At 39.1% G+C, this 15,513-nt stretch overlaps 1 protein-coding gene across 1 annotated transcript; it reads right to left on the minus strand.

The window, feature by feature from the left end:
- Window positions 1-2,811: 2,811 nt before the first annotated feature.
- Window positions 2,812-15,017, minus strand: LOC124387545 (carcinoembryonic antigen-related cell adhesion molecule 5-like). Its single transcript, XM_046851958.1, has 8 exons — window positions 15,000-15,017; window positions 12,255-12,729; window positions 11,644-11,673; window positions 10,474-10,725; window positions 7,250-7,540; window positions 6,394-6,726; window positions 4,933-4,986; window positions 2,812-2,897 (listed from the first exon to the last, which is right to left on the minus strand). Exons 2-8 carry the CDS (start codon window positions 12,283-12,285, stop codon window positions 2,812-2,814), a joined length of 1,077 nt encoding a protein of 358 aa, XP_046707914.1. The 5' UTR covers window positions 12,286-12,729; window positions 15,000-15,017.
- Between the last annotated feature and the right edge of the window lie 496 nt (window positions 15,018-15,513).

The following is a 15,513-nucleotide window of genomic DNA, read 5'->3' on the forward strand; positions in this document are numbered from 1 at the left end:
CCTGCAAGTTCTTAGCCCACTGGCAGAGCCCATTCACAGTTGTCACGAAAGTCGGCCCAGTGAACCACCGCCTGCAAGATCCGGGTAAGAGGAAAAATGCACACATCTGTCATGCTAATCTCTTGAAAAAATGGGTTGAAACTAACCCGGCACTGTCAGCCCCCTGCATATCCCCCACAGATCCGCTAGAGTGTGCCTTGGTCAAGAAGGGGGAGGAGCTAATCCCGGCACAGCAACGGAACTCGTGGGCCAGTTTACTGACGTGTTCTCTGCGACTCCAGGTGTAGCACGAGATTAAAACACCACCAGGGGTGATAATTCGTCATCGTCCCTACAGGGTCCCAGAGGCCCGCCACCATGCTATCGAAGAGGAGATAGAAAAGATGCTGCACGATGGGATAATCAAGGACTCAGCCAGCACATGGTCCAGCCCTATAGTGCTGGTGCCAAAGCCGGATGGGAGATTAAGGCTCTGCAATGACTTCTGTAAGATCAACCAGATCTCAGAGTTCAACAGCTACGCGCTTCCCAGAGTGGACGATCTGGTTGAATGGCTGGAGAGGGCCAGATTTATTTCCACCTTGGACCTGACGAAGGGGTACTGGCAGGTAGCGCTGGCCCCGAAGGCCTGGGTTAAAACAGTTTTCAGCAGGGCTAACGGTCACTGGCAGTAACGGGTCTTCCTGTTTGGCCTTTATGAAGCACCAGCCACCTTCCAGAGGCTCATGGATATAGTCCTGCAGCTGCAACCGCACTTCGCAGCTGCCTCCCTGGACAACGTGGTCATACATTCTAGAACATAGGCATAGACACCTTCATCTACACAAACTGCTGGGAGAGCTCAGGAAGGCCCAGGGAAATGCCACTTGCGGCTGACCGAAGCACAGTGCCTGGAATACCATATCGGCATGGGCCCTTTGAAGCCGCAAGAAAAAAAGATAGGAGGTGGTGAAGGCATATGCTTGTCCCACATCAAAGATACAGGTACGTGCTTTCTTATGGTTGGCAAGCTATTGTAGGAGGTTCGTCCCTAACTTCTCCTCCCTAGCATCCCCCCTCTTGGATCTTATGCAGATGGGACAACCTGAGTGGGTCCAGTGGTTGGAGAGAGCAGGAGCAGGCATTTCAGGCGCTGAAGAAGGCATTAACTAGCGAGCTGATGCTGGGAAACCCTGACTTCAGTTTGCCGTTCGTGGTTCACACAGACGTGTCGGAAACCGGACTGGGAGCCGTCAAGTCAAGTCAAGTTTATTTGTATAGCGCATTTCACAACAGACATTGTCTCAAAGCAGCTTTACACAAATCAACAGTTAAGGTGAATGGAGCCGTCCTCTTGCAAAGCTTCGACGGGGAAGAACACCCGGTGCTGCACGTCAGCAGGAAGCTGACGGCAGCAGAACAAAGGAATGCTGAGGTGGAGCCAGAAGCCCTGGCCATCAAATGGGCGACGGAAGAACTGCGCTACTACCTAGAGGGCCGACAATTCACCCTGGTAACGGATCATGCTCCTCTTCAGGTCATGGTAAGAGCTAAAAATTGCAATGCCAGAATAACTCGCTTGTTTTTTCCGATACAGGACTTTTCGTTCCAGGTACAGCACCGGGCCGGAAGCATGAACGGCAATGCAGACGCTCTCGGACAATGGCATGGACTCGGGGCCCACTCTCTGCTGGCAGTAGGTTAGGGGCTGAGGGGGAAGGGTACTGTGACATCGGCATCACGTCCCTTTCACAAAAACAGGCAGGCGCTCCGAACATGACAGCCAGCTTTAAGACGCCTCCTATATGTACAAACTAGTTGCATGCATTGCTCAGATGCGATTTTGGCTCATTCTTCTACACAAACAGTCGTCAAATCTTGAAGGATCTGTGGCCTCTTTTATGAACTCTGATCTTTAGTTTTTTCTATAGATATTATTGATGGGATCAAGTCAGGTGATTGGTGGGACTATTTTAACAGCTTCATTTTCTTTCTCTGAAACCAATTGAGAGTTTCCTTGGCTGTGTGTTCGGGATGATTGTCTTTCTGAAATGTAGACCCTTGTTTCATCTTCATCATCCTGGTAGATACCAGCAAAATTTTATCAGTACATTTTACCATTAATTTCTTTTTCAATTATATGAAGTTTGCCAGTATTGTATGCTGAAATGGTGTGTATCAAGGCATCCAAAGAGTTAAACTTTCCAAGAAAAGCGGAACATCATGAGGAAAGGTCAGCCCAAACAGTTGTTAAGCTCATAATTGTTTAACTATTTATACATTGGTGTTCTCTTCTCACAAACAAAACCAAGAACAACCAAAAAATGTATTTCCTTAATTTCAAATCGTAAGGAAAACTGTACTGCAAAAAATACAGGGTAACCAGGGGTAATTTTATGAGGTTGATATTGATGCTTCTGCTAGAGATGATGTATACAGAAGGTGCAGCTGTGGCTACAGTGAAAGGAGACGTGTTGAATTGTGTTCATTAGATTTTTTGCTTTAGTGATGACAATCATTCTCACTATGAGATTTCTGTCTGTGATATAGAGCTCTGTTATACTGCGTTTTTCTATAATATTGATAGTTTCTATAGACATAGCATCATGATGGTATTAAGAGGTGAATTGATTCAGGTAGGACACCAATGAAGGCCTTACAGGTGACATGTATGGCTCACTACTGCAAACTACTATAAGGAAACAAAAACTCCATTACTTAACATTACACTGTTGCTGACTTTTTCTCTTGTAACAGCACTACGGAGTGATTTCATTACATTGTGACATTAAAACATTGTGCAGGTTGTCTATGATACATAATAAATGTTTATCATTTAGCTCTACCTTGTGTTCTCTTCTCTTGTTCCATTGGTTTTAGTTGGATCTCAGCATACATCACATCATTAAGTCCAGCATCTGCAGTAGCAGAGAACAAAATCATCTCAATGAATTGTATCCGTGTGCATAAAAAATACATTTTATAAAAATCACTTTTTGTGGCATTAGAAACACTAAAATTTGTCCTGTCTGTCTGCTTTTTCTTCGTGACCTATGAGTAAGTGGTTTCTCTGCTCTCAGCTGCAAATTCAACTTAACACATTGCAGTGTGTTAATCACTACAGGAATCATCTGTACTTTACTGTATAGAGTTCATCTACAGTTAAGCCTCCAAATGCAAAAGAAAATGCTCTGACTCTGTTCTGATATTCGATTGGATTTCTGTATCTTTCCAATAGAGGGAGACAGATTCTACTCTAATTCTACATCTATAAATACGAGGTGGTATAAAAAAAAAAAAAGAATCAAGACTAACAGTGCTTTTCTGATCACATGCATTTCCACATCTGTGATTTCATTATGGACAGCAAGTTAAAACAAAGAGAAAATGTGAGAATCTGCCACAAAGATGTTGAACATGACAAATATTTGACATACAACAATGAAGAGAGATCAGGCAGACCTTCAATGAGCTCAAACTCCGAAAATGTTAAAACCATTTGGCATCTTGTGCATGATGATCATCGGAGAACAATTCACATGATTTCACTTCTGCACCCACCCTACTCGCCAGATTTGTCCCCTGAGGACTTCACCCTCTTCCCCAAGCTGAAGATCCAGCTCAAAGGTCACTGTGTTCGCACCGTTGCGGAGATCCAGTACGAATCACAGAAAGTGCTTGAGGTGCTTCACAAAGAAGACTTCCAGGACACATTCCCAAAAATTCCTAAAAACCTTTTGATACCACCTCGTATTAATGGATACACTTTATTTTAAACTGATCACAGTGTAAACAGAAATACTACAAAAGATAAAACATACAATAGAAAAAATACAACTAGTGAATATATATATATATATATATATATATATATATATATATATATATATATATATATATATATGCGCTAACCTTTATTTATTTTGTAGTACCACAGCAGGACCATTAGGATCAGTAAAACAATGACCAAAAACACCAAACTCAATCCCACAGCCACTCCTACTGTTTCACCTTTGGATAGAGAACCTGAGCCTGGGGAAAGTAAGAGGCCAGAATTTAAGCATTTAAACACTGCACATATAAAATTCATCATTCAAAGACAGTAAAATTTTTTTATGAAAATGAAATGATTTCTCACGTCTGACTGAGATCCTGCTTTTCGGTGACTCTCCTCTCTCTGGGTGTTTACAGTGGTAGAAACCTTCATCTGACTTTGAGACTTTATGGATGATCATCTCTCCTGTAGTCTGGTTCTGGACGACTGATCCATCTTTATAGAAATCCACTTGGAGATTTGAGGGATTTGTGTTACGATATAAACAGTGTAGAGTCAGAGGATGTCCCTCAGTCACAGGATGGACAGGACTCTCCAGGATCACTTCACCTTCTATCACACAGAAAACCACATTTACAATATAAATCGATTTTATCTCTAGTTAATCTGTATAACTAAAAGACAAGGATTTTTAATAATCAATCTCATCGTTATTTTTCAGGTTGATTCCAGCACCCTACTTTTTTTTTTTTACAGACACATTTTACATTTCAGAGCATATTAAACATACCATATATGCACAGTGTTATTACACATATTACCTGTAAATGTAAGTATGTATGTGTACTTGCACTACAAAATGGCATACACACATTCATACTCTTGGTGTTCTTAATATTCAATTATGAAACATTTCTCTTTTCCTTTAACAGTATACACACTACATGAAGACTCACCATGAACTGTGATGTTGACAGGATTACTGTTTTCTCCAGATTTAGACTCACACCAGTAAACTCCAGTGTAGGATGTGGAGAGGAAGCTGATGTTACATGTAGATCCTGTAACTGATCCCCACTGTGAACAATCTAACACTCCTTCACTGTCTGTGTATCGTCTCACTGTCCATCCAGTAGAGTTACTCTGGTCCTCACAGCTCAGTGAGAGAGAGTCACGAGTAAAGTGTTGAGTTCTGCTGGGACTGATGATCAGAGACACTGGAGGAGATTCACCTTAAACACAGAAACATGTTTATAAAATGTTGTACAATTAGTCATACAAGTGCATGTGTGTTTGAAATATGGTTTTATTAATCTAGGATAAGACAGGTATGCTTAATGTGGAATAATTTATAATCATAAAAGCTGCAAAAAGCAAAGCTTAAACACCATTAAAACTGAGTTAGGAAAGCAGGAAAGTTGTGTAATTGTGTAAAAGGCACAGGACAGATGCAAAGAGTACAAATACAATCAGTGATTAAGGTGAAACTAAGAATAACTGCACTTGATCAGGAAAAATCTTACACAAAAATGTATATAGAGACTAGAAACAGAAACTCGAAAACAACCATATGACATCAATATAATGACACAAGAACGTAAAGACAATGAACCAACAAGAACTAATGTTAAAGGAATAACTTAAATACACAGAGGAGCAATGAGAAGTTGAAAAACTTTAGGACACAGGTAGGGTCTAGGGGAAAGGAAGTACGGAATAGGGACTAGAGGCCCAGTCAAAGCACCCAAAACCACCCCCCAGATCTTGACAACTGAAGGCACTGAATGTAGCATGGAACACTGTCAAAACCACCATCAATAAGTGGAGAAAAACCAGGACATTTCAAAGACCAGGATGGCCATCCAAAGTTGATGAGAGAATAAGAAGAAAAATCTTAAGGGAAGTTACCAAGAGGCCAAAAGCAACACTGAAGGAACTACAAAAATTTCTGGCAGGTACTGCTCACTTCTTGCATGTGACTACCATCTCCTGTATTCTGCAGAAGTATGGGCTGTAGGGTAGGGTAGCAAAAACAATATAAACTGTCTGGATTAAGCCAAAAGATTCATTTAGTCATCACAAATTATATAGGAAAGGACAAGGATTTAAATGTTTTTGCCATATTTCTAAAAGGTATATTTTGCCAATACAGAGCATCATCCAAGGAACACCATATTAACAGTGAAACATGGTGGTGGTTGCATTATGCTATGGGACTGCTTTCCTTCAGCTAGGTCAAGGGCACAATAAATAGAATTATTAATAGCTCAAAATACCAAGACCCTTTGCACAAAACTTTGTCCTCTGTCAAAAAGCTGAAAATAAAGAAAAATGTCATAACAAGACAGTGACCCAGCACATATTATAATTAATGACATGGCTTCAGAAAAAAATTATTAAAGTGCTGGCACAGATAGAAGATCACATTAAAGATGTAACAATGCTAAAATTATATATGTTGTTGCTTCTGTCTGTATATATAAAAGAATTCTTCGCAATTGTATAAGGGTGTGTAGACTTTTCATATCCACTGCAATTATTTAACTACATTTTATATGGGCATTAAAAAGGTTGCATTAATTCTGATCTTATTTTTAAAATTTGTATTGTACACTAAAGCCCAACAAAAATTTTCTCACCAGAGATCCATACAGGCTGTGGATTGCTGTACAGTGTGTATCTGACTGGTTCTCCTCTCTCTCCTCTACACACATAAACTCCTGTGTGATGAAGAGCAGAAGGACTGAGAGTGTAGGAGCCTCCAGATCCTCTGCTGCTGTCTGAGAGAAGCTCCACATACATGATAGAATTGTGAGTATTATTTATTTGAGTTACACCATCTCTAAAAGGAACAACTGTGTACAAGCTGAATGTCCAGTCTGTAGAGGAGTTTGTAACCTCACAGCTTAGAGTCACTGAGTCTCCTTCAGTCAGCCAGTTCTGTGGAGATACACTCAGTACTGATGGTCTCTCTGTTACACAGGAAATACTAAATTATCATGATCATAATATTATTTAATAAACAATTCTAGATTCTATCCAAAAATTCATAATTGTGTCACAAAATCAAACTCACATACATCTTAGAGTGTAACAGCATCTATCTATCTATCTATCTATCTATCTATCTATCTATCTATCTATCTGTCTGTCTGTCTGTCTGTCTGTCTGTCTGTCTGTCTGTCTGTCTGTCTGTCTGTCTGTCGTGCACTGACAGAGCTTGTGTTATACAAAACCACATCTTGACCAATTAGAATTCAACAGTTACTTGATTACACCTATTATGGAGTGTTCCTACATTTCTCACTTTGCATACAAGTATAAACATCATTATAAAAGATTAGGGGTGTGTTTATCCATTTTGCAATCACTTTCCTTAGACTTGTGGCAGTTCATTGGTCACAAATGATGAACATATTTAAAAACATATCCAAATAATTTTTGTGTTCACCAAGCTAATTTCAAACCTGTTAAAAGGGAAAAATCATAACGTACCTTTGAAAATAATCCTGACTTGATCACTGTGCTCTGTGTAGTAGAGTGTGCGTGCCAATGTGTTCGACCTGTTTCCTATACACTCGTACACTGTTTCTCCTGCATTATTATCTGTCACATGGAGTATGTTGGTGGATTCATGTTTAGTGTTCAAATGCTGTAAATACTGCTTATTTTTGTACCATTTAAACTCCCATCCAGTCATGTGCTGCAGCTCACAGCTCAGAGTGACCGTGTCTCCAGTGTAGACGGAGCTCTGAGGATTCACTCTCATAGTCGGTTTGGGTTTATCTGTTGGAATTAAATAATTATTGTGTCAGAGCAGTTTTCCACTTTTACAACATAATCAGAAAATTCACTGTGCTTTAACAAGTGACTATTTCATATTTGTGAATGGTAATGGAAAGGTGATTTGATACAAAATCAATTTTGTTTGTTTCACACTTTGTCCTGAAGTAGTTCTGAGCACTCATCAACTAAAACTTAACCCCAGCAAAACTGAACTGCTGGTCATCCCATGTGATTCATCTCTAGATCAGGATCTCATCATAACTCTACACAACTCTCTGATCTCCCCTTTAGATACCGCTTGCTTGCTTGCTATCCATCCATCCATCCATCTATCTCTCTCTATCTCTCTATACACACAGTATAGTGTATAGTAGTGTGTGAAGAGGATGTTTTTTGTCCAGGCAGGTCCTATTTAAGAGATTTCTTGATTGTGAACAGGTGTGGCAGTAATCAGGCCTGGGTCTTGCTACAGAAATTGAACTCAGATGTGATAAAGCAGTCATATCACCCTGTAGCCCAAGACAGCTTGCCCACTGAAGCTAAGCAGGGCTGAGCCTGGCCAGTACTTGGATGGGAGACCACCTGGGAAAAAAAGGGGTTGCTGCTGGTAGAGGTGTTAGTGAGACCAGCAGGGGGTGCTCACCCTGTGGTCTGTGTGGGTCCTAACACCCCAGTATAGTGACAGGGACACTATACTGTCAAAAGCACCGTCCTTCGGATGAGACGTTAAACCAAGGTCCTGACTCTCTGTGGTCATAAAAAATCCCAGGATGCCTTTCGAAAAACGAGTAGGGGTGCATCCTGGCCAAAAAGAAACTTGCCCCCTGGCCTACTAATCATCCCCTCATATTAATTGGCTATATCATTCTATCTCCTCTTCACTAATATGCTGGTGTGTGGTGGGCGTTCTGGCGCAATATGGCTGCCGTCGCATCATCCAGGTGGATGCTGCACATTGGTGGTGGTTGAGGAGAATCCCCCCTTTCATATGTAAACCGCTTTGAGTGCTGCAGAAAAGCGCTATGTAAATGTAATAGTAATAATGAAACACAGTTTTAACACTTTTTTACACAGGGCCATGTAGTTTTGGATTTTGTTTTCCTTTATTAATTTAAAATCCTTTATAAAAACTGTATGTTGTGTTCACTTGTGTTATTGTTTACTAATATTTAAATTAGTTTGATGATCTGAAACCTTAAAGTGTGACAAACATGCAAAAAAATAAGAAATCAGGAAGGGGGCCAACACTTTTTCACACCACTGTGTGTGTGTGTGTATATATATATATATATATATATATATATATATATACACACAGTGCCCTCCACAATTATTGGCACCCTTGTTTAAGATGTGGTCGTGGACTTCTAAAAATTCTCCTTTTTTTTTAAACAACATAGAACCCAAATGCAAAAAAAGAGAAAAATCCAACCTTTTATTTAAGTACATTACTTTGGTGGTAAAAAAATCACACATTTAGAAAAAAAAAAAAACTTGAAATCATGTGTGCCACAATTATTGGCATCCCTGATGTTAATACTTTGTACAACCTCCTTTTGCCAACAAGACAGCACTTAATGTCCTCCTATAACATTTCACAAGATTGGAGAACACAGAGAGGATTTTGACCATTCTTCTTTGCACAATCTTTCTAGATCATCCAGTGTCCTAGGTCCTCTCTTATGCACTCTTCTCTTTAGCTCGCCCCACAGGTTTTCGATTGGGTTGAGGTCTGGGGACTGAGATGGCCATGGGAGGACCTTGAGTTTGTGACTGCTGAACCACTTTTGTGTAGATTTTGCCACATGTTTTGGATCATTATCCTGCTGAAAGACCCAATGACGACCCATCTTCAGCGTTCTGGCAGAGGCCATCAGGTTTTATTTAAAATATCCTGGTACTTCAAAGCGTTCATAATGCCATGCACCCTAACAAGGTTCCCAGGGCCTTTGGAAGAGAAACAGGCCCACAGCATCACAGATCCTCCACCATACTTCACGGTGGGCATGAGGTGCTTTTCGGCATACTCATCTTTTGTTTTACACCAGATCCACTTAGAGTGTTTGTTGCCAAAAAGCTCAATCTTAGTCTCATCTGACCAAAGCACACGATCCCAGTTGAAGTCCCAGTACCGCTTAGCAAACTCCAGGCGTTTACGTTTGTGAGTGTTAGTGAAAAAGGCTTTTTCCTTGCATGCCTCCCAAACAGCTTGTTGGCATGTAGAGAGCGTCTGATGGTTGTTTTGGAGACTCTGTGACCCCAAGATGCCACTCTTTGATGCAATTCTGTGACGGTGAGCTTGGGAAATTTTTTTACTTCTCTTACCATCCTCCTCACTGTGCGTTGTGGCAAGATAAACTTGGGACCTCTTCCAGCCTTGTTTGTCACTGTTCCAGTTGTTTTAAACTTCTTAATGATTCCTCTGACTGTAGATACCGGCAAGTTGAGGCCAGTGGCTATTTTCTTGTAGCCATTGCCTGACTTATGAAGGTCGACACACATCTGCCTTACTTGAATGGTGTGTTCTCTTGTCTTTGCCATGTTGACAAATGGGTAATAGAATTAGGCCTCTGTGTCACGTCATATTTATACCCCAGGGAAACAGGAAATCATGAATTACTAATTAAAAGTCCCTAGATACCCTGACCAACCATATTTAAAAAAAAAAAAAAAAAATTTTTCAGAGGAATTGTTAGGGGTGCCAATAATTGTGGGACACATGATTTCAATATTATATATATATATATATATATATTATATATATATATATATATATATATATATATAAAACAGAGTTGTAGGTTGATAGAAAAGTACCTTTTACATAAAAAAGTGAAAATTAATCCTGAAAAATTATTAGCTTAATATTAGCTTTTTTTATTAGCTAAGGAATGTCAAACAGTATGTTTAAGAAAAATAAAAAAAAGACTCACCTGATACAATCACTACAACAGCATTACTCAGCTCTGAATAATTTCCTCTGCAGGTGTAAGAACCATTGTCAGAGTATCCAATCCCTGTGATTAATAAATCACGTCCAATCTTTATGAGTTTGGTATTATTCTTATACCAGCTGTATGTTGTCTGAGCACCTGCTCCTCCTTGTACATCACAACTGAGAGTAACATGTTCTCCACTGAACACAAGTGTATCAGGCTTTATGGACAGCACAGCTTTAGCACTCCCTACAAAGCATTTGTTTGTTAAAAAAAATTTACAAAAATAATTTCCAATAATCTAATAATTCTGAATTATTTCATTAGATTATTTATTAGTGATGCATCAATAACATTTTTCCAGATCAAGTAGTAGGACATAAACCCAGCCATTAGGGTTGCACAAGCCAGTGCACTCTTAGTGCCCATCCCAAGCCCAGATAAATGGGAAGGGTTTCACTAGGAAGGGCATCCAGCGTAAAATGTACCAAAACAAAAATGCGGATCACAAATCAGAAATTCATATTCATTTCTCTTTCCATCCACACCATGTCAGAACAGTTTAAACCCACATCCAATGTTCCTGGCCTTACTCTCTTTCCACTTGGTCTCTTTAACACACAACATATCTACCTTTCTCCTCTCCATCACAACAGCTATCTCTCTCCCTTTACCAGTCATAGTACCAACATTTAAATTACCAACCCGAACCTCCACTCTCCTACACTTTTCCTTTCCCTGACGTCTCTGTAGACGTCTTCCTCCTCTCCTTCTTCTCCTTCAGCCAACAGTACCCCAATTTCCACCGGTAACAGTACCTGTGGCGGTTTGATAACGCGGGCCTCGACCGATCTTTATGAATTTCTGATTCGTGATCCGCATTTACATTTGGCACGTTTTACCCTGAATGCCCTTCCTAACGCAACCCTCCCCATTTATCCGGCTTGGGACCGGCACTAAGAGTGCACTTGCTTGTGCAACCCTAATAGCTGGGTTGTTATATACTGAATGAGCATTATTTATATGAACTGAAAGTCATTTTTACGAAAATAAAAAGAGCACAAAGTAAATGGTCCTTAATAAAATATCAAATTCTCCACAACCCTGGTCCACATTACAAGTTATAAAGTTGTGCAGAATATAAAGGATAATCTATAAATAAATCACCTTGAACATGGGCCACTGGTATAAGAGACACTGAAACGGGAACAGAAACAAATGACATGATACTGATTCAGTCTATTGATAAAAAATGCACATTGTGAAAGCAGCAAACTCACAAGATTCATTTGTATTCAAGCAATCTAAACAGCCATCACTATTTTACTCATAACCAAATATGTAGCCAATATCATTAAATATATATATATAGTGCAATGCAAAATTATTCATACATTATTCATTATTCATGAATATTTCCAAATTTTTCATGTTATAATCACAAACTCAAATGTATTTTATTGTGATTTCATGTGATAGACTAACACAAAGTATAACAATTGTGTGGTGTGCATATGAACACAAAGTCTAGTGGAACAGCTTCCCAGGAGGAAATTATAAGAGCAAATTCGAGCAAATCAATATCACATACCATACATATTACCAGTAGACATAATACTTTCGACAATATATTATATAAACATACACACTGTATTATTATACTGTATACAATTTTAAATGTATTTATTTCTATATTGCTTTCACAATGAACATTGCCTCACAGCAGACGTACAGAATGTACGAATGAACAATAAGACAGACCATGATAATTTACTCACAGAGCATCACAGGGAGTGGACTGAGCTTCATGCTGTCCTTTTAATGATTGACCGAGCAGTGGTACGTTAAAGTCTCAGCACTTCATGTGTTTCTTGGTCAGATCACAAAACTAGGAAAGAAAGAAAGAATAAATGTATCTTAGAGATATTTAACTTCTCCTTTACTGCCTGCAGACTCTATTTGTGACTTCTTTCACTTCCACAGAAACATCAACACTTCCTGTTTCTCAATAACAACCACCCACCCACCAGAAAGGCAGTGACCATATAAGCCATTCAACCTCCACATTTTGAGAAGAATCTGACCTAGCGGTTGAATAGTATTTGCCTGGAAGATTCCAAAAGGATGATGAAGATAACATAAAAGTCTGTTTATCAAACATAATTACTTATAGTATGTCCATTCATCCTATCCTGCAGATAGATGGCTTTAATCTATTAATCTGAAATGATCATCATCATCTCCAATGTAAATCTGTCAAAACATCACATTTACTATTACATTTATAGTATGACATGCTATCATTATTAAACAGGAGAAGTGAATGAGAACATGATGCATGGGGGTAATAAAATGAACACCCTGCTATGGATATGTAAGTTAATGCAAACTTTACTTATTAAATTTACTATCTGTGAGATTTTATCAGTAATATTATATTGTATATATACAAAATTAAAATAAATATTAGAACGGCAACAACTATTCAATAAAATATCAATTATTGATATTAAAATTATTCGTCAATGAATGCTGTTATAGATTATTTGGGCTGCTCAAGTTATAGTTCAGCATTATGGCAAGATAATACAGCTGCAAGCAAAAATGGCGGACAGTACAGGGTCAACCGGCAGCAGGAAAAAGGGTGCATACCAAGTCATCCAGGGCATGTAAGCATTTAATATTAAACTCAACAAGGAAACCTGAACCTGCAGGTTATTGCAAAGCGGAGCTTGTGTGGCATAAAAGTACCACAGTGATGCACGAGCATGTGAAAATAAAAGCACAGCAGTGTCACGGATGAAGGCGAAACATCAGCACGGTCAGCAACAACTGTATAATCCTCATGATGTGAAAATGGTAGTTTACTGAAGTGCTATTGTGTTTGCTAACTTCAGGACAGTCGCATTGGATCTGTTCTGCTATGACTCACGAGCATCAGGTCTTGTGATCAGCTCGCTCGCGACATCCTGATGGATTCCATTAAAACTGTGCGAACAAACATTAAATCTTAAAGCAGCAAATAACAACAGCAGTAAATGATTACATTTTTAGTCACTGTTGTCAAGTCAAGTTTATTTCTATAGCACTTTTCACAATGGAAATTGTCTCAAAGTAGCTTTACAAAATGTAAGAATTAAGGTAAATTATGTGTATTTATCCCTAATGATGAAGCCTGGGGTGACTGTGGCAAGGAAAAACCTCCTTAGATGTTATGAGGGAGAAACCTCAAGAGGAACCAGACTCAAAAGGGGAACCTCATCCTCATTTGGGTGACATGAAGAGTGTAATTATAGTCTTTAAACAATACAGAACACTGGAGAGTGAGAACTAACATGAGCACTGAAATGTAAAATTATGAGTAATGTCCTTTCTACAGTGTTATATGGTCATCTGACGTTATGGAATTAGGAGCTACTGAGCAACTCATAAAATAGCTCAACATTTGAGATCACCATAGATCCAACACCAGCTTTTCCATGCCAAAGCCTCAAAGACTTCCATTGTAAAAACTCCACATGAGGTGGAATCCAAATAGTGCTGGTACGTCCCTAGATGGTTCTGGATGTTTGCAGTGTCGGCATCTACTTTTTTAAAAGTCTATAATCTTCATGAGCTGGGATACGACTGGAGCTGGAGCAACCTCAGGATGCCTTGGAATGGGTAGAGAGAGAGAGAAGCTGTGGAGAGGAATTAGCATAGCTGCTGTTTATAATATTAACAAGCACAAGTGATGATATGTGATGTGTGTTATGTGTAGAACTCGCTAAAAAGATATGTATTGAATCTGCACTTAAACTGGGAGAGTGTGTCTGAGCCACCAATACTGTCAGAAAAGCCTATTTCAAAGTTCATAGTATCATATAGTTTTTTATCCTTAACCATTAATACCAGTGGCGGGCCGTGCATTTGGTACCTGGGCCTTCAGTGGGGATTTACCCGACTTAATCCACCTCTTAATACCATTCACTTGTCTTGTTATATATATACACACACCTCCTCCCTCCCTTCACACACCACTGCATTCAAATAGAAACCACAACCACAAAAGTGTCTCTTTTACCAGGCCTGTAGTAATAATACTCATTGGAAGGGTTAGTTTCAGCACATTTATGGCTTATATTTGAACAGAGACAGGTAAACAATTATTAGTGATGTTTCTGGACAATCATACGACATAATTAATTTTCAACAAGTATATGCTAAAAAAATTTTCCCCTCATTTCAGAGCAGCTGAAATCATTTCAGGTAGTCAGTAAAATTAATATAAGTGGCCATTACTAAACAGCAGACATCAATGTGGGATAGATCAAATTCAGATTACAACAATACAGACGCGTTTACATTGTAGATTATGAACACCTGTGCTGTATTGATACTCATAACTATTTAACTATTATAGTACACCTCAAACTAAAAAATTCTTATAGCATGGATACGCTGATCCACCTAGAGTACACAAACGTCCTATTCGAACAATAACCTCATCACTTTAGACACCAAGAGAACATTTACTCACAGACCATCAAAGGTAGTCAGCTGATCTCCATCCTGTCCTTCTAATGACTGACTGAGTTGCAGCGCGGCAGTGAGTGTTAAAGCCGTACCCCTTCCTTTGTACCCACAGAGAGCCAGGAAGCTGCGAGTATTTTTATCTTTATTTCTTTCAGTTTACTTTCAGTGGTATGAGACAAAGCTTGACCACTTCCTGTGAACATACTCACTCATGTGCTAACATGCAGAGAGATGGTAGTGTCACATGTCAAATAGACATACTGTAGTAGTTGATACAAAAGTGTCCATGTTTTCATGTTAAGACGGTTTTAAAACACACACACTGTAAAACATATGATTTAAGAAATCATTAAAATTATGTCAGTGGTACAATGTATAAACTCCTGTGGTAACTTGTGTTTAAAAAAATTGCTGAAATTTTACACAGCATTTTCTATAAATGACACAAACAACTTCTTCACAGAGTTTAGAGGAAAAAGGGGCAGATTGGATTGAGCTGACAAGAGGGCTACAATAACTCAA

This window comes from Silurus meridionalis, chromosome 6, assembly GCF_014805685.1.
Source record: "Silurus meridionalis isolate SWU-2019-XX chromosome 6, ASM1480568v1, whole genome shotgun sequence".
NCBI lineage: Eukaryota > Metazoa > Chordata > Actinopteri > Siluriformes > Siluridae > Silurus > Silurus meridionalis.